The following is a 19,459-nucleotide window of genomic DNA, read 5'->3' as shown; positions in this document are numbered from 1 at the left end:
TGGAAGAACAGTATTTTAGAACTGAAGAATTGTTAGAATCAGACATTAATAGTTGTAATAAAATAATAATATAATAATAAATACTTCATATTCATATAATCTGAATTTATAATAATCCAAGTGTTTCAGCATTAACTAATACATGTTAATCTGCTTTCAACATGTAGGTAAAAGTCTCTTCTGCAGCTCACAGAAGAAAAAATTTGTATGACTCATGGTGAGGGTTATGTCAACCTAAGATATTTGCCTTTGTCCGGTTTCACAACGGCCAGCAGCAGAGCTCCAGGAGGATGGTGAGCAGGCAAGTGAGTGCAAACACTGTTTGCTGTAATCTTAGCCCATTAGAATATAGGCTGGTAATTTCCTCCTTTTCTGATCTCAGTTCTAAAAAAATATCAAGGGAATAAAATGGTTAATGGGTAAAATATGTAAATTTTAAAACATAAGGATTTTCAACAGACTTTGAAAGTCTTCTGACATCTCACGGGTACTTAAGTTAAAGGTATCAGCTGTTAAAGCCAATCAAAGAGGCTATTCTCAGGGGAGAGATGTGAATAGATGTCCCATCAATGATCGTTTGAGGAGCAACTGATAGCACTTATCAGCTCTTGCAGGCATTAATCTCAGAATAATCAAAAGTAAATACCAAGCAAAAGCAAGAGCAAGACCTTCAGAAGAGGTATGCACTCAAGTCTGCATGCAGCCTTTTAACCCTTCCTTTAACAAGAAGGGGCTTCATTTATTAGCACAAGCAGAAAGCCATACCCCCATGCATGTGAAAGCCACCGAGTCCCTGCTCAGAGGATGAGCCGATGATTCTCCACTGCTGCCTTTATTGCCTTTGTTAAACTAAGCTCAAGAGCAGTTAGCAGTAGACTGCTTTTACTAAGATTGGTGAGGCCTGCTATGTCTTTCGCTCTTGTAATGGGAAACAACAGTACTGATTCAAAGGTGAACACCCAAGGGAACTTGAACATTTACTCTTCTGAAGAGTTTAACAAGCAAGTTGGGTGCCTCACATAATTAGTCAACAGAGAAGACTTCAAGGCAAAATTGTTTTTGGTGGTGGGTTTTTGGTTTTGGTGGGGTTTCTGTTTGTGTTTTTTTTTTTTTTAATTTTATTTTTATTTTTGTTTGTTTTTAGTTGCGAAGATGGGAACATTAGATTTCCTCTGCATTTCACTTCTTTGGGCTTGTGGGCTTATCACACAGTAGGGCATATCCTAGAGGATATAGGGCATTGTAGGGCATATCTAAGAAGCTCAAGTTTTGAAATTTGTGTTTAATTCTGAATTGGTGGTGTAACTCAGGAGTCACACTGTTGCTGAGATAGGAATCTAATCAGGAAAGAAGATGCAGGTAGTTCCTTGGGTTGCAAATGAATCTTGAAGCTATTTAGGTCTGTTGTTTTCTTATTCTGCTAAACATCGATGTTGGCAAAACTGAAGGAAAGTATATTATAGCACAGGATGGGAGAGATAACATCATGGATGGAGAAGGGCAAGAGTATTTTGGATTAACTTTGCCACTGGAAGTAAAACAATCTTAAACTAACAAGTCACCTCAGAGTACTGAAAATTGTCTGGATCTCAGTAACCAGTTTTCAATGGAAAATAAGTACCTGTGAAGCAGTCCTTCAAGGCTTTATGCTAGCTGATACACTGTTCTCAAAAAAATGCTCAAACCTTCATACAAGGATTTTTACAGGCTGATGTATAAAGACTTGACCTAAAGTAATATAGTGGATTTGAGGATACTGGGTGGTGCTACTACTTTACACTGATAAGGACTATGGCTACAGAATTTTTGTGGAGTGTGCTCAGTCTTAGAACTCTGTACAAGAAAGTTTTGAAGACTAAGGTACAGACCATAAAATAAGGTTAAGACTAGTTTTCTGCCATTTATGTATTATTTTATGCAATAATATGCAGGTTTTCAGTACTTGTTTCCCTGGTGTAACGCTGGTTTCTGCTACTGTTTTTCCTCATCTAAGAAACATTTTTGTATGCTTGGATGTAGTCTAGTTGTACAAATTATCCTGGTTAAGTGGGAAGTCTTAGACACGCACAGGTTTTGTGGAACAGAGATTTAATCATTTAATCCCTGTAACTTTCATTTAAAATGGGGGAAAGTTTCCCTCTGCACAGGATTATAAAGATCTCAAAGTATTTTATGTGATGTACTGTACATGTAACAGCAGTATTATTAACTGTCTTACTAATGCGTTCCTTGAAGCAAAGTAGGCCACTGCAGAAGTCTAAATAGAGCACATACAGCATTCTCCGAGTACCCCACCTTGCAGAGGGCAATTCTGTTACCCACAAGATAAAAACGGTTGATTTGATGCCATTCCTTACCACAATTATCATGCATTATTTCTGAGAGACAGTTCAGAGTACCATAGCCACACCGACACAGCCAACAGCCCTTCAGCACCCAGGTGCCGTGGGCAATGCTGCCGCAGTTGCTGTGAAGGACAAGAGAGACATTTGGTACATCCCTGATCCCACCACAGAAAATAACCATCCAGAGCAGCTCACTCACTTTCTCTGGTTTTGGTCTGTTTTTTACCTTTGCCTCTCATCATGTTCACAGTATCTGCCAGTGAAATGCTTTAGGCAGGCACAGAAAGCCCCTAGGATACAGGTCCCTCCGTTTTGGCAGCAGTGTCTGTTCAGTTTTTTACCTACAAGACAATATTACAGAGGTTACCAAGCATCCTGGGTAAGCATCTGAACCTCCCTTTTTCCTCACTTATTCTCGCAGGTCTCTCCAGTTGCCAAAGGATCTTAAGGATACCTAGTTTTATTGTCTTTAGAGACAATAAAATTATCTGCCTGTTAGGAGTGTTTGTTCAGTTAAGCCCAGTTTGTTTAGTTAAGGATTAGAAGCAAACTACTAGGGATTACAGGATGGTCAAGAAGTAACGCCTGGCAAGTCCTGTAGCAGCAGCAACTTAGTGAAATATTTCACTCTGATGTGAGGCAGGTTTCAGTCATACTAAGAAACGGAGCATTGTTACCAGGAAGTGGTAGTTATTTCTGAAGAAAGGCTGCTTTGTTACTGGGAAGAGTTGCTTAGTTTAGTAGAGGGGAGGGGAATGCTCCCCTCAACTTTTCTCAGACTCCTGGGATGGAGTACCTATCTAAAACTTCACATATGTGGGCGGAGAAATAAGTCTGTCCTTGCCTCTTTTCCTGTTAGTACTGTTGCTTTCAGACAGCTCAATTTTTTTTTTTAATTAAATAATTTTTGGTCATGAAATATGGCGAATGTTTAAAAATGACCAGAATTTGACGAGGTTTTACAAGCACTTTTGCAAATCCAGGGGCCGAGGCCTTCTTAATTCATTGTATCATTCCCTGTTTTCCATTACCACCTTTTTCAAGTAAGAGATCACAGGTTCTACCTTAAATACTTATCACCATTTCTTAAGTAGCCATGGGTATAATTTAAATGAGCGACCACAGAAAACCAATCGTCTGGAATCTTCCAGGACAACAGTCAAAGTATTACCGAGTCAAAATACTTCTAAAAACAATTTTATGGCATTGTTTAAATAAATAGTGTTACCTACTCTCTGTAATCCCAGTGAAAGGTACCAATGCCCTGGAATTCTGTTGCTTTCTGCTTTCATAACTCTGATTCATGTCACTGAGAGCACTTATAATAGTCCCTTCGTTCTTGGGCTGCTGCTTTTGTGCTGTGGTATTGAGAATTCTCACATCTTCTTCACGTTCTTCTTTTTCACGGCCTTGACAAGGAGTGCAAATATGGAAGAGAAGGGTAGCTCATAATGAAGAAATGCGTACTGTAAAAGTACGAGAGGAACACAGGGGGGCGGGGGGAAACACGAAGTTTTCCTTACCTTTTCCCAAATGAACAGCCTGCCAGACAAGAGTCACAGTGAAAAGAATTCTACAAAAACAAAGAGCTGAAATAAATTGGTGCTCGTAAGACACATACACCAAAACAAAGATGGGGGGAGGGGGGCGGGAAGGAGCTTTATCAACCATTGATAATATAAACTATAAATTTTTTATGCCAGCAATAATTTGAATTAACACATCAAAAATAAGCTTTTCTGAAAACTGGGGGAGGTGGGGGGCGGGCAGAAAACAGGGACATACAGATTAAGCTTGTTTCCAGAAAGCTACGGATTCCATACATTTGCAGATTGACAACCAGCCCAAAATGTCTCTTTCTGTACATTTCTTTACCACAGCTAGGTTGTTGCCAGTAGTTACAAAAACAGCAAAGGCAAGAGAAAAAACATCAGCCTTCACTTCACCCGCACTTCCAGGTACATTTGCTCCTTTCAGCTTCCTGGCGTGATTACCAACCCAAAAAAAAAAAAAAAAAAAAAGCACTGCTAAACGGAAAAGCAGCCTCGCTGGAGAAGATCCTTAGGAGATGAGGCAGCCTTACCTAACATGATTTCCCCAGTACATTTTCCTGCAGTCTGAAATGCCTGTGAGATCCTCCAGGAAAGCTTGAGCAGAAGGAAGAGGTCCAAAGACCCTCACTGAAGGCTGTTGCATACAGCAGTCCTCACACCATACACAGCAACAAGCGGAGGAGACAGAAAGATAGACGAAACTTTTCTCTCTCTGTCCAGTTTATAACAACGTCGAAAAGACATAATTCCCAGCTGAGCCCCCACTGAGGCACTAGCAGGCAGGGACCATCTCCCTGAGCTAGGACTCCCTGGCCTGCCTCCCATTTACATGCACTGCTGAAGGGTGGAGCAAAGTGGGGGCACCTACTGCTGGGGGAGACTTAAGGACCACAGAAAAGCCCAAGCAGTAAGACCTTAACTCCAGTTTATTTCTTAACATAAAAAACTCTTGTACCACCACATACTGCGCAGGGAAGAAAAAAACGGTCTGCAGAACTGAAATAGGTATATAATAAACTGCAGCAGGTATAAAACAAAGGCTAAAAAGCCTCAACTATACCTACATGTCTTGTCTCTACCCGGATTTTCCACAGGGTGCTCTGCTTCATGAAATCATACCACTCTGCAGCACAGATAATCCTTAGAGCCTGCATTAGAGAATTCTACCAAAAGTACTACAAAGAGTACTTTGTAGCCCTTGACAGAGGTTATCTCACAAAAGCTGTTAATAAACTCTTGAAATACCTTTTGAAACTTCTTTACTATTAGTAAAATTAGACCCATTAGTGAGTATTCCTAGTCTGAGTCCACGCAATGTCAGCAGATACCTAGGTTTAATTTACCAGGTGTGCTGAAATGAGCTAGGACCACTCATTCTACTATGCCTCAGCAGCATCAGCAAAAAGACCTGCAGCTGGATAGTGGTGAAAAAGCAGCTCTGGGCAGTCTTAAATGGCTCTGCCTAGGGTGTACATGGCCTTTACCTAAGTTGTAACAGGAAACTGCAGCAATACAGCTTTGTTTTGTTTTGGTGGGGCACGTGGAAGAGGGATGCTTTCACTTTGCCAGTGCAAATCAAGCTAGTACAAATGGTACCTTGGCTAGGTATATGATCACATCAGACATATAGGTCAGACCTTCACTGAAGAAATTGCTCTACTAGCTAAAGACAATGTCATCTCTTGTTTGTAACTCCCTGTGGCTGACACTTGCCAGCTTTCCTTCGTCTAAACTAGTGGTTTGAAAACTGCAACACCCCTCATCCAATTTGGTACAAAGGTTGGCTTAATTTACAAAGAAAGCTCTCTGAGTTAAGTCAACCTGCTTGGCACTGAAGCAGATGGAGAGTGTTCTGAGGACATGCTCGTTCACGTCTCCTGTGGGGATGCAGATCTCCAACAAGAGGAGTACATGGCTGGAGATGTGAAACTGCTGTTTCTGCAGGGAGTGCTTGTAGGGAGGGCTCTGCTGAGCTGCATTCATCTTGGTGGATAAAGCATTTTCTAGTGCTAGTACAACTGTTGACTCCAACTGATCTAAGCTCAGTTCTTGTAGACGTAGGCTAACTCCTTAAGCTTCATGGTAACTTGTTTCATGCTGTGTTTTATGTTTGTTATTAGTTTAAATTGATTTAGATGACACTATTCTTGTTCCATACCTGTACTGAAGTATATCTTTTGGAATTGAGAATCTGTAATGTACATTTGTGTGTAATTCAGCTAAATCATCGCTAGAAGAATTTATATGCTAACACTGTAGGTAAGATATTTAATAGAAAGAATGTTAAGATAAAAATCACAACATGCTAATTCAGGAAGGGATTTTGTTTTTCCTGTCTTAAATAGCAACAGTTTTGCAGAGACAGATTACTCTCACCATTATGCTGTCTGCCTCTACCTGCTGTGATTCACAAGAACTTCTAAACTAAACTTGTTAAAGTTTAGGTGCTTGCTTAAAACCTATCATGTGTTCAAGTACTGTTGTGACAACAGATGCTGTTCTGAATTAGGATTGTTAAGATGTTTCACACAAAATGGGAGAGATATACTTTTTTGCATGCATTTACAAAACGTGTATGTTTTATCAACATATGAAAATGTTTACTTGTGGAAAATACTTACAATCCAAAAATTTCTTGGTTTTGTTTGTGTTCTCTAGCTGTATATCAAGGTTAGTATTTTGAGTTTAAAAAGAGCAGCTGTAGTTACATTTGTTTGCTCTTTTTTGTTGCTATATTAGGAACAAAATATTCCTTTTCAATTTGGTCTAAATGGTAGTATCACTTTAAGTTACAATATTCAGATGCCGAAATGCCATAATTTCTTATGTAATTTGTTGTTTTTTCCTCTTCCTGTAAACTGAAGGTACTAAAAATAAACAGAGGTAGGTAAACACAGGAACATCACACTTACTGTGGTTTTGTGGATTTTTTTTTTGGTTTTGTTGTTGTGGTGTTTTGGTTGTTGTTTTTTCTAAACTAAAAGCAGTGTCGATATATTTCTCCTGGGAAGACTTTCCGGGTATCAGATTCTGAGCCCTATACTGAAGGTAACTTTCAAAATGGGGATGCTGGTAAAGAAATATTGATCAATTTTCACAGCTTGTGCCATTAGTTTAAGGTCAGAAGTCATCCATGCAACTGCAAGAGCTATCAATGTGGGGAACTGTAAAGTAGTTAGTAAACATTTCTCACTGTGATACCATGTTCCTTCCTTCCTTCTCCCTACAGCCACACCAGCAAGGTACACATAGGAATGGGACGTGGTAAATAGCTCAGATGTTGCTGTTGCCTGACTGCCCTGTAGAGGTGAGATTGATATGACACTGTGGAAAAGTGCTGCTGTTTGTGTTGACAGAATGTGCCAGAAAGTGATTGCTTCTGCCCAGGGATTTGTGAGGAGCTGCAGTAAGGGTAGACACACCCCCTTTATCAGCTTCAAGTCAGATAAGAGTGGAGCCAAGCAAAGATCTGGTCCTGAGCATTTCAGTCAAGCCCTCTGTACACAGGACATGGTTAACCATTAGTCAGGGGCCTTTAATACTGTTAGTTCCAACAGCAGGTCAAGTAGCCTATGTGGAAAAGGATTGTAAGAAGACATGGTGTAACTCATTAGTCCACATGACCCCTCTTGCACTCATCCAGGGAACTGTAGGTCTGTAGTCTACATCTCCTGGCACTGTTTCCCAATGTGAAAGTGGACCATTACACTGAAAGACGAAGTGTGGATAGTATGTACTGTTTTTTGGTATATTAGTGTTTCATACCAACTGTATTCCTGTGTAGATACTCAGTATTTCTAAAAGCTTCAGGATCAATAGATGGCTAAGGACTGGAGGTAGCAATGGGAAAAAAAGAAACAAGGATGAGGAAAATGTGGGTGTCCCTCGCTTCCTGGGAGCTATGCTGAAAAGCCTGCTCAGGGGTATGCAAAGCTCAGCGATGGCCAGTGAAGCCAAAGCGCCTGCTGACTAGAAAGCTTCACATTCCCAAATACCAGCTAAGGGCTAGGACCAGATCTCTAATCAGATTTGTCAATGTTAAATCAGTTACGCACAGTATTACGGAAAACAGTGGAAAGCAATTACCAGCTCTGGACATTTGTTGAAATCTTGGGAATAGAGACTTCTGTGAAGCAAAGCCGTCAGCCTGGGTGACTTATGGTTCTCTGAGGAAAGGGCTGACCCTAGGTAGTCTAGGCTGGGAGCTCTCAGAGTGTGCTTAACTCATTTTGTTGGCTACAGCTGCAACTAGGGCTTCTGACAGCTACTCAGGCATTCTTGCTTTCTAAAGGATATGTAAAACTTAAACACAGTCAGATTGAATAACTTTTATTGTGTCACAGAACTTTCTCAACGGGCTGGTCAGAGCAGCTCTCATTAGTGTCAGGAATTTCCTATAAGATCATGCAGGGGTTGCTGTTGTTGCCTTTTAATCTCTGTGTACATATGAAGCGGAGGTCATACACAGGCACAAGAGCTTGCAATGGTTCAAATGAGCAGTATAAATGCCCCAAGCAGCTTTTTTCACTCCAGGCTAAGAATCTCTTGCATTGGTTTAGCTGGAATCTGCCACTACTTGACTTGAGGAAGCACGAAGCAGGAAAATAAGATAATCCATACACTGACTGGCACCACTAATAACACAGGTCCATGATCAACTTAAGCAGGATATACGGCTGCTGCTGCTAAAAGAAGGAGTACTCCTCTGTCTTACACCATGGGCTATTTGTTCATACTGCCTCCCTCACACTGCCCTTACTGTTTGTGCAGCCATGAGTGAGCTGGAGCAGGGAGTTTATCTGAATAAAAACTCAGCTGGCAAAAAAAAAAAAAAAAAATTAGTTTTAATCTGGATCAGTTCCCTGATGGGGTTCGCCGTGTAAGCACTAGTGCTGGCAGAAGTAGGAGGCAAGGATAAGCAGCCACGGCCATGCGACAGCCAGCCCCCTTTCTATAGCAGAGCTGATTTATACCAGATTAAATTGACCGTGGAATTTGTAAACAGATTTCAGTTAATAAATTTAAACTGTTGTTCCCCTCCCCAGGAAATAACCACATCCAATATATCCACATGATAACGATACCACCTTCTATGATCTTTTCCTATTAGCACTGACTAATACAGAAGAGTAGAGCAGTCATCCCGCATCTCTCTGACAGCATAAAGATTAAGGTTAGTACAAACAAGATGGGAGTCATATGACTGAATGAAAGAAAACAACTACAGCAGTCCCTTGGAGAGGGAACCTTATGCAGATACTGTACAAAGATGTAATGCTCTGTCACAGATGGATATAAATTTATGGAATAAACCCAGCCTCATAACAGAGCATCCTGTAGGTTTTCCTTCTACTGAGTCTAATGGTTAGTCATTAAACATGATAAAAAAAATCAATATGATAATGGAAGGGTTTTGTAATTAAAATGAATGTAGTTTATGTCATTTGTGTACAGCAAAACAAAAAAAATTCTTCCAGTACACAGGGGAAGTGATAAGAAGATCCTTGTTATCCTCCTCTGAGGAAAAGGTTCTTTGGTGAATGAATCAACAGGAACACCAAGAGACTGCAGGACTGGGACTTCTTTTCTTCTTCAAATAAAAGAAGTTCTACTATTGTATTGAAGAAAAAAGGAAGTACTGTGGAAAAGGAAGTTTTGCACAATTATTTATTTTGAAGTTTGAAAAGATGATGCTTTTAACCTCTTCAGGCTCTGCAGAGACCCAGAAAGTATTTTTGTAAAGTTAGTAGTGCTGAGCTTTACCACTTTTTTGGCTGAATGCACTTCTCCTCCATATGCTATCAGGTGTGTGTCTGTCTTGCCCACCATTCAGGAAGCTGTGTCAACATTTCAGGCTTAAGAACAGGCTCTTTTTGGCTGCATGAAGCTTATCAATTCTTGTGCTGTTTTACTAAGGGTCCGTTTGGGGACACTGTATTAGTGCAGTCATGCACTCAACCTATATCTCTCTTGCAAAATTACTGTAGCCATCTATCTGAAAATCTAACTTTTCCATATAGAAAATGTAATTGCTTGAGTTTAATGGCATATTTTGACCTGGATCAGTAGTCTTGTTAGGTGCTGTCAGCTGAAACCAGAGTTAAATTTTCACTCAGTCAGGTGATCCACCCTCGCAGTAAAGACAGAAGCAATTCAAAGGTTGAATAGCTGTCAGGTGTTTCCCCTGCTGTTTTCGTTCAGAGGTATTGCAGTGTGGTTTAGCCTGTTGTTAACAGTGCTGCAGTAGAATATGACCCCAGGAAGCCTTCTGTGTTTATGTGGCATGACACAAACTAGGAATTTCATAGCAGTCTTGAAGGAGTCCCAGATGAAGAAATAATCCCACAGCATATTTCGGGGACAGGGATGGAAACCCCTGTATAGATCTTGCCTTTGACCTTCAAGCTAGCCAAGGATGCTGGCATTTCTTTAAAATGAAGCTACATGTTGAAGCTGAGACAATGTTAGAAGGCCAGTTCCCAAGTCAAGCATGTGCTGAGATTTGCACTGGTTCTAGTGGCATTCGACTGCTTATGGAGCTGAATCCATCTGTTAATCTGGAATAACCCTATCTACCTTTTTTTCTGGGCTAGTTTTCTGGCTTATGAATTGAAGCATCTCAGCAAGAGGTCTAGTAAGTACTGGAGCTGACATATAGGCGGGTGAGGGAATGTGTGGCTGGGAGCCAGGCATTGAAGGAAAGAGGTGGGCAGGACATATTTTCAGGTTTTATGCGCTATTAGATAATCCTAAACCATAGTGTCTTGCTTCACCCTTCTTTTTCTCTTCCTTGAATTCACCGTTCCAAATACAAAGTAGAAAGTAGCTTGTATGTATAGATATTTATATAAAAGTCACTTTGCAAATCTGGGTATTGGTGATGAGATATGTGTAAAGGAACAAGCCTGACAATTCTTGGAGAGATATCCTTGTAGGCACCAGGGATGGCAGGCAAAAATGAGAGATCCAGTGATTATTTTAATCTATGTTAATAACATTTAAATGTTAGTATCAATTAAAATAGAAACAAAACACCATATCATAATTTATACTGCCCTCAGCAGTCCAGGCCTTCATTTTGTCTCCAGTCTATTGCTCCACTTAAGGGCTTCTGTCCCCTGTGCCAGGCCTGGGTTCCAGCTCGGCCCCAGGCCAACAATTTAAAATGTGCTGCATGTGCCACTGTTTGCAGATGGCTTGTGCTCCAGGTTGCTTTTCTGTGAGGAGTGTGTTGGAGATGAACTTCTGCCATTACAATGGCTTCATTTCTGCTCCATACTAACTGGGGAACTGCATGAATTGAACTGAAGCTGCATAGGTCAACGTTTTTAAAATAGAACTCTGTACCAGAGCTAGCACATATGTAATGATGCTTGGGGAAAGCTGCCTTTGTCAACAGGCCAAACTTTAATATCTTCATCCAGGCACTCTGAATGGATTGCTGTATCAAAGGCAGTTTTTAAAGTTTCTAACCTGTGCTTGTTAGGGACAGTCTGTGAGCTGCTTCTAAGAATACAAAAATCCCACGATAAAGAACAAACTAGAAACCAAATGAGTGAAGTCTGGAATATAAGGGTTATTTTAAACAGTTAGATCACAAGTGGGGCTGCAGAAGGATAGGAGCCATCTTTCTTTCAGCAGTGGTTGACTCCAGTGTGCTGGAGAGTACTGCACTGACAGTGGGATCTACGTGGGTTAAAGCAAAAGCAACAGTGGGATTTGTGCAGGTAGAGTCATGCTGTTGCGACAGAGCACATTTCAGCATATGCTTGGCTTGGGGATTAGCCTTCTGACATCACTTTTGCCTTTTGGTTTGGGAATAGTGATCCCAGATTTGAGGAAAAGTGACTGTTGTAGCTCCATAGTCTGTTACTAAGTGTCTGCAAATAGTAAAGCTTTCTCTTTTTTTTTTTTTTTTAAGCATAGCTATATGGTGAGGAGAAAAAACAGTTATAAGTGACATTAACTATGACAAACTCTGCTTGATGGCACTTGTTTGTTAAGACTTGAGAGATGCACTGTGAAAACCCAATTTTCTGGTTACTCTGCAGGTTAGGAACGATGTTACGCTGGCATGGTATGTCAGTCACTCTGCCACAGAAACCAGCGATTATGGCATGAAAGTTGTTAGTGTAATTCCCTGAAGCCAAAAGGGTAGAAACAATCTCAGTCATCTAACATGGACTTATTGTGAGCAGATATATTAATGGTGTGACTGATCTAGCATCAGATGTTCTGAGAAGGAATTTCTGGAAGCCAGGAATGGCAAATTGATAGAAGATTTTTCCAGAACACAAAGGTTTGCTTGATAATAAGGACGATGAAGGGCACAAGAGAGGATGCCAGCTGCAGTTTCACACTGCGATATACATATGTATATTTGTAATTTCTGGAGGGTCAGAAAAGCTGATTTTTATGAGCTTCCTGCCTTGCTGCTTCTCCCACAGAGTTCTGTCTCAGTTGTGCTGCCCAAATCATTCAAGTCATCATTCACAGCAGAGAAGAGATTCAAGTTTCTAATTATTTCATTTAAATTTGGACCTTTTGCAAATCAAACATAGAGGGCAGCCTTGCAATAACATTGAACTGATATAACTGTATTTAAATGAAACCTTCATCCATGTGCTTAGCTCCTCTGCATATGCCATGCCTGAATGACGAAGAAAACTAAACTTCTGTAAATATGGTGATTTTTCAGCAGTGTTTGCTTGTAGCCACCTTTTAGGATAAAAAAAGATTGAACCAGTTTAATAGATTACAACTATGTCCTGAGTCTCCAGGGGCCTGAAACGAGAACATGGTGCATGTGAATTTTGTTAATGCAGTTTTGTTTGGCTAAAGATGAAAAAGAAATAGGTGGGGAATGCTAGTAAGCAGTAAACATAATCCCAGGCAATGACAGCAGAGAAAATATCTGCGAATTTGGGACGACTTTATAGCTGGAGATGAGTGTGTGTTGAACATTTATGATGAAATTTGGCCTAGCTTAATTAATTTCAACTGGTGCTTAATGGGTGCTCTGGGAACACTTATAAACTTCCTCTTTAAGTGAAAATCTACCATTTTCTCTGCTCAATCTTCCTGTTTTTACAGGGGCACAGGTTTCCAGAGGCCTATGACAGTTTATCATTTGGAAAACTGCCCTTCATTTCCAGACATAAAAATTGACAGGAAAAAAAATGCTTTCTTCTTTCAGTAAATTGTGTTGATATTTCTCTAGTGGTATAAAATTTCTTCCACAGTCCTTTCTCTGGCTATGTGTGTATTTGTAATAGGTTAAATCTGTTCAACAGAATGAATTCTGTCCACAAGAATAAAAACACAGACTTTTGTGGGAGAGGAACACAATCCCTGATACAGGTGAAGGAGCCATGTCATCGCGATTCACCCTCTGATGTACAGAATTGTTGTATTAGCTAAGGATTGTGCTCATGCAGATGGGGCTAATAACACTGAAGCACCCATGCCCACTGATCCCACAGTGATAAATCTGTACTTGCATGCACATGTCTTCTGTGGTCTTATCAAAATTATGGTTGCCATCTATTAACTACTGCAAAACATCCAGCAAGTGAATTTATAAATTAGATGCAGAGATACATTAAAAAATATTTAGTCTAGCACTGCTTTCTTGGACATATTTTAACGTCCAGACTGCGATCTGATCCAATGCTCATCTTTGTGTGCCTGACCTTGAGTGACTAATCACAATAATTGTTGTGTGTCTGGTCTTCACTGTGATTTTACTTTGAGAGAACTGTCTCCTGTTAGCTTGTGTTTTCCCTAAAAATACCACAAGTACATACATATCTGTTGAGGTGAAGCCACGCCACTATGTTAACTCTGTAGGTAGTGGCTGGAGTTCTGCAGAGCTGCATTTGTATCACGAGGGTGGGCTGTCCTCTTCTTTAACCCTGAGGCTAGTCTTTGTCTTCCTGCACACACAGAGTATCAAAGTGGGTTTGCTTTCCTCCACTTGTGCAAAAGTCGAGAAAAGTACTATGCTTGGGATAATTTTGCTTTTCACCCCTTCCTGCACTTGAATGAGCTGGCAGATTAGCAGGAATTTACCGCAGTGGCTGAAAGTTCATCAGGATGTCCTGAGGCTCAGTCAATACAGTTTGTATTTTACATTTCTGCTGGACATTACCACTTCTCAATTCAGTAGATGTCAGCCGGGGCCTCACCATTACCTAGCACTTTGCTGGGGTAGGTGCAACGAAATATTGACAAGTAAGAAAGTCTCTGCTTCATAAAGTTTATAGATCATAAGTACTTAGAGTAACTCCTAGCTTCATGGTTTTAAGTTAATGAAGGAGGAAAGGGGAGATGAATAGCCACTTTTCAAAGCACTGACCTACCAACGACTTACCCGAGAAGCCTGAGCTTTAGTCTGTTTTTTTTTTTTTTCTTTCTCGAGCATCCAATCTCTGTTCTCTCTCTCTCAAATGTGCCCCAGTGCTAACGCTTTAATGTAGTGGTGTGTACCCCTCCTCCCGGTTAACATCCCCTGCTTTTGCCTATCATAGTCTTGTGCATGGGAAGGCAGATATTGGAGGGTTCTCCTGAAGGGGTTTTCAGCTGCTTTACAAATTTTGCATGCCTTGCTTCTCCTTCAACTGTGAAAAGACTCCTTGTGCATAGGTTGCCATCTCAGAAAGACTCTGTTTAGAAACTCTTAGCAATGTGTTGCAATATTAGACAATGAGTTGCCTGATGAAGAAATTTCACTTTAAAAATAATCACAGGGACCGCTTTAGTGATGCAAAGAAAGTAAATGGAAAATAATGTATACCCCACTTTGGTTGAGAAACCAAAGTGACAAAACACGTAGGCTGTATACAGTTACACTACTGTTACATATACTAGATACAGTTTGTTTGTCTGTTTTATGTGAGTGGTGCTCAGACCACACAGGGCAATGCTAGCATGGGTGGCATTAATGATGCAGGCTTGTTTTTACCACAGGATTCCACCATGCTTCAACGCAGTTCTGAGAAGCTAGATTTGCTGTGTGACGCTATTGTAGAGCAAGAGGGATTGAATGTGAGCTTTACGTTGCCTGTAAAGGAGTGGTCAGCCTAAGCATGACACAAGTCCATCCTAGGCATTAGTGAAACTGTGAGCTACAACCTCTTGGCTTCTACTCCAGCTTAACTTCCTGTCTTGCAGAGATTTTCCTGTGGATTTGTACCAAAAAAAAAAAAAAGGGAGGTAGATGCACAAAACATTTTGCAGCAGAGCTTATCTTTCAATCTGATTAGTTTCTCCCATCTAGTTTACAGATTAGCCTCCCAAACACTTGAGTAGCATGTCTGAGAGGAAGGGGTACCCCGTTGTGGAGGCTGGAGGAAGGAAATGGGAATGTTGTAAGTTGTATTGCTCCCAAAAGGGGAATTAAACCTCTAGTAGGGAGTAAAGGCCAGAAAAATAACAACCACATGAAGAGTGATTTGTTGTCAAAAATTCAAATGAAGGGTTGGTTATATTGTTTTAAAAGGAGAGTCCTACTGTCAGTATAGTTTATTATGTATTAAAGTTTTACTCTGTCAGAAACTATGTCCGTTCCCAAGTGTCCATTTAGCAAAAAGAAGACTCATATTTGGATGCAAAGAAAAAAAAATAAAATCCTTTGTCTTTATGCCAGGTTGAATTTCTGGGCTTGCATAGAGTCAGCCTCAGGCAACCATTCTGCAAACCTGACAGTGAGGATGCAGTCCTGTAACTATGGCTGGTTGGAAATGTTGACAAATTGGAAAAGGCCTGATGTCCAAATGAGATGCTGTGGAAATGGATCGTTTTGACAGAGCATTGTTCAGGAACAGGGACTCACCTTCAAAAAAGGGAAATAATTTGACAGTTGTAGCTCTCAGCTGGGATTTGTGAGACCTAGGCTTGAATTCCTACTTTTTTATGATTTAGCCTAAAGAATGGACTTGGCTTTTCACAAAAATCTAATTTTAGTGTCCTAGCCAAAAGTCTATTAGCTATTTCGAAGCCCACCTCTGTTCATCTGTTTCTGCCTTCCTCTGCCTTTTGTGTCTTGCAGATTTTTATTAAAAAAAAAAAAAAAAAAAAAGAAAAGAAAAACCTTGGCTTTGTCCTGATGCAAAGCAGGAATATGTTTTACATCTCAACATTTGCAGGACAGGGAATCAATTTTCTACCCAGCTCTGTCTGGAATGTAATTATGGCAATTTTAATATCCTTAGCTTTAATTCTTATTATTGATCCTTTTATTGACCCATGTCTGCTTGTTATTGTGTAAACACTGGCAAAGAAATGGGTAGAAAATAACAGTTATCAGGTGGCATCAATTAATTTTTTTCTCTTCTGCACAAAGAAGGAAAGAAGGTTCTCAATGTTTCTGCAGCAAACCCCTGAACCTCTCCTGTTCTCTTCACAGTCCCCAATGTAACCTTTGCCTTTCATTTGGTTGCAAGCATTTTCTAACTGTCTACTCTTGAATTCACACTGCGTGGCTAAAAAGTCTGCTGTGGCCTAAAAAGTGAGAAGTAGGGGCAGCATAAAACTAAATATAAGTTCTATACCCATTTTGGAATCAGAGTGTAGGAAAAAAGCCAACAAGGGGTACTGCGCTGACTGCAATTATTTCCATAATAAGTTTGGTTTTGTTTTTCTAGTATTACTTTTTAGTTAATGGCTTTTTCAAATGGCTGCAGAAATCAAGGGTGGAAAGGAGGTAGGATACAGTCACTCAGACTGTGGACTTACATCTGATGTGAGCTCTTAGCTGCATCTAGGCCACTTCTGAGCTTCTTCATTTCTGATGTCAGAGTGTGTCTGGCATCTGGGACACAGTACTTGGATTCAGCCTGTTTTAGTACGCTTTGTGCATAATTAAATGGGTTATGGGTAGATTGTCTTTGTCAAGCATCTTGGCAGATTGTTTCTCCTGCATGGTCAACATGAGGAAGAATGGTCACTTAGCTGTATTTTTATCTACTTACTTTATTGCTGTAAAAAAAGTAGTGAGCATGATTTTGCTGTGCCTATGTATGCAGTCAAAATAGACATTTGTTTGGCAGAAATGCAGAGCTCTTTTGCCGGGTTAGTCAAAGCCAGTTCTTCCCACAGAAGCTAACTGCAACTAAACTGTTGGTATTTGAGCAGATTTTAATTTTTTTTCTCTCATTTTATTCCAACAGACTTACCTAATGCACACAAGAGGTATTATCTCATTAATAGCTAGCAATACCTTGTCAACGTGTTTGTTTTCATGGTGGAAGTAGAGGGCTTTAATGCGAGCAGTGTGTTGTAATCACAATGAGCCAAACAAAAATAGGCCACATCACATCCAGGATTAGATTTCCAGGGTCTTTTTTTGGTGCTCTTGGTTTGGCACTGCTGCCAGTTCTTTCTTCTGATTCTTATGTGCAGATGTGGGGAGGTGGAGGGAGGCAAACTGTAGTGCAACACAGCAGCTGAGGAACATGCAGTTCTATCATATAATTGCTGTGCTTGAAGAAGATGGCCAAGGTTGTGTCCTCTTTGTGCTGGGGTTGCATCTGGCCCTGGAGTTGTGCTAGGCAGTGTTTTTGGGCAAAGCCAAGAATGATAATTCAGCTGTTAGTGCTGGGACAGTTAAAGGCCACAGCTCCAAAGTATGGTTGGAGTCAGAGCAGCTCAGATTTTTACTCACTGTGCCAGGACGTGACAAATTGTGAAAACTAAAAAAGCTCTGAACTTTTTTCTGAAACCACATAATAAAATATAGGATGAAATAATAATGAAAAACAACAGAACTTGTCAGGGGAAATGAGAGATGTTTGGTTGGAAGTTTAGAAAAAAGGCTTAAAGAAAAGCCTACAGGTGATGAAATGAAATCTAATCTGTTTCCCTCTCTGCAGGACGTCTGGACTGGTGTGTAATCTTTGTTACTCTCATATTGCTTTCCAAGGATGGAGTTTTAAAACTAATTCTTGCTAATTAGTTTGTTTATTTTGCAATTGCCAGGCTTCTTTGCTCCCACCATGAAGGATCTGTCAGTTGTGCGGTTCAGTGAGTGTGAATGCACATATGCTCACTGAGCTTTACCATTATTGACAGCAAAACTTCTAAAACTTTGAAATCCAGGTTCAGTTCATATTTGCATTTGGATATTTGGAGAAGAGCGGGGGGGAAAAAGCTTCCTTGAAGTTAGTATTTTTCATTTCATGGTTTTTTTCCTTTTGAAAATGTTGTTTGAACAAAACAAAAGATGACAAATACTCTGAGGACAGGGGAAGAAGGAAATTTAAATATCGCATTAAAAATTTGAAAAGCTTATGTTTGAGTCCTCTCATGCAATGTTACTTCTACAGTTTATTGATTACTTGGAGATGGCCAGGTGTTTTTATCTTTTTTTTTTTTCCCCCACCAGGAAAATAAAGAAGTGCAACAGAAATAAATTGCAAAGCCTTGGGACTTCTTTGAAACCAGTCTGTTGTTTTCTAGGCCAACTGTATTTGGGACAAGTGAGCACAAGCTCCAGGACAAAGTGGGGTGTAGTCTGTAGCAGGCTTTTCTCCTTGCCCCTTCGGCTCTCAGGCTACTTCTCATAAGTGGCAATCTGAGTTGAGAGGGAGCCCAGCATGAACACAAAGAAAGGAAGAAATCAGGAGAGGTGCTGCCCCTTGCATGTTTTGTAAATGCCTTTCTTAGCTTTTGAGCTTGGGTTGTCATGCCAAATCTTATCTGTCGAATTTGTTTTTTTTTTCTTGTAATAATTTTCATGCTGTTCTTGGGGACTCAGTTTAAATATCTGAATTCATCAGGCTGTCACATTCTCCACCCATGTAGGTCTATACAGGCAAAGCCTTGTAAAACATTTTACTCTAAGCCATGGTTTCCCTGAAAGTGGGGACATCAAAAATTTCAGGATTGATTAAGAATATCTTCTTTTCCTAAATTAGTTCAAATTAAATTGATACAAAATGCACATTGCCTTAGATAAACTAGTATTTTCTGTGAGGTACAGACAGGCTTATAATGTAAACTATTATCTTATGGAATTGAAATATATTTTTTTTTCACCAGAGGGCAGTGAACTTCATATCCACTGCATAATCAGAACAAGTATCTGTTAAATTACTGTGAAACAACTACCATGTGATTAATTGTTATACTGCTTTTAGGGCTCCTACATCTTGGTGTGGGAAATTACTGCCCAAAATATAAACACAGTGAGCATAAAATTCCTTGGACACACTGACTGACCTGTATGGTGGTGGAAAGTATATAGAATAAAAGCTCTCTAAATCACATACAGGTAAAGGATAATGGATATGAGTATGTACATATCAAGGATTTCCATACCTCATGGAATCCTGTAAATGCTACTGCTCCAGCTGGGGTAGTTATGAACTATTCAACAAAATCCCCAAAGCCTATAACACTAGTTTGTCCCTTCACAGGCAAAGTTCTGCTTGAATGTCTCTTCTGACCGGATGTTCCCCCAGCAGCTCATCTGTTGGGGCTACCAAGGTAGCTCCTGCTAGAGCCAGAGCTGCTGCCCTGCCTGGTGAAAGGTTTATGATTTCCTTGATGCAGCAAGAGAGT

The 19,459-nt window shown here is 40.2% G+C and overlaps 1 protein-coding gene across 1 annotated transcript; it reads right to left on the bottom strand.

Annotated features, from left to right (window-relative positions):
- Positions 1-259: 259 nt before the first annotated feature.
- On the bottom strand, positions 260-4,679 carry LOC142050527 (cryptic protein-like). Its single transcript, XM_075079217.1, has 6 exons — positions 4,429-4,679; positions 3,869-3,918; positions 3,578-3,754; positions 2,572-2,686; positions 2,358-2,467; positions 260-384 (listed from the first exon to the last, which is right to left on the bottom strand). The coding sequence occupies exons 1-6, from the start codon at positions 4,539-4,541 to the stop codon at positions 260-262; spliced, it is 690 nt and encodes a 229-aa protein (XP_074935318.1). The 5' UTR covers positions 4,542-4,679.
- Positions 4,680-19,459: the final 14,780 nt, after the last annotated feature.

Source organism: Phalacrocorax aristotelis, chromosome Z (assembly GCF_949628215.1).
Source record: "Phalacrocorax aristotelis chromosome Z, bGulAri2.1, whole genome shotgun sequence".
NCBI lineage: Eukaryota > Metazoa > Chordata > Aves > Suliformes > Phalacrocoracidae > Phalacrocorax > Phalacrocorax aristotelis.
This window is presented reverse-complemented; position numbering and strand designations above follow the sequence as displayed.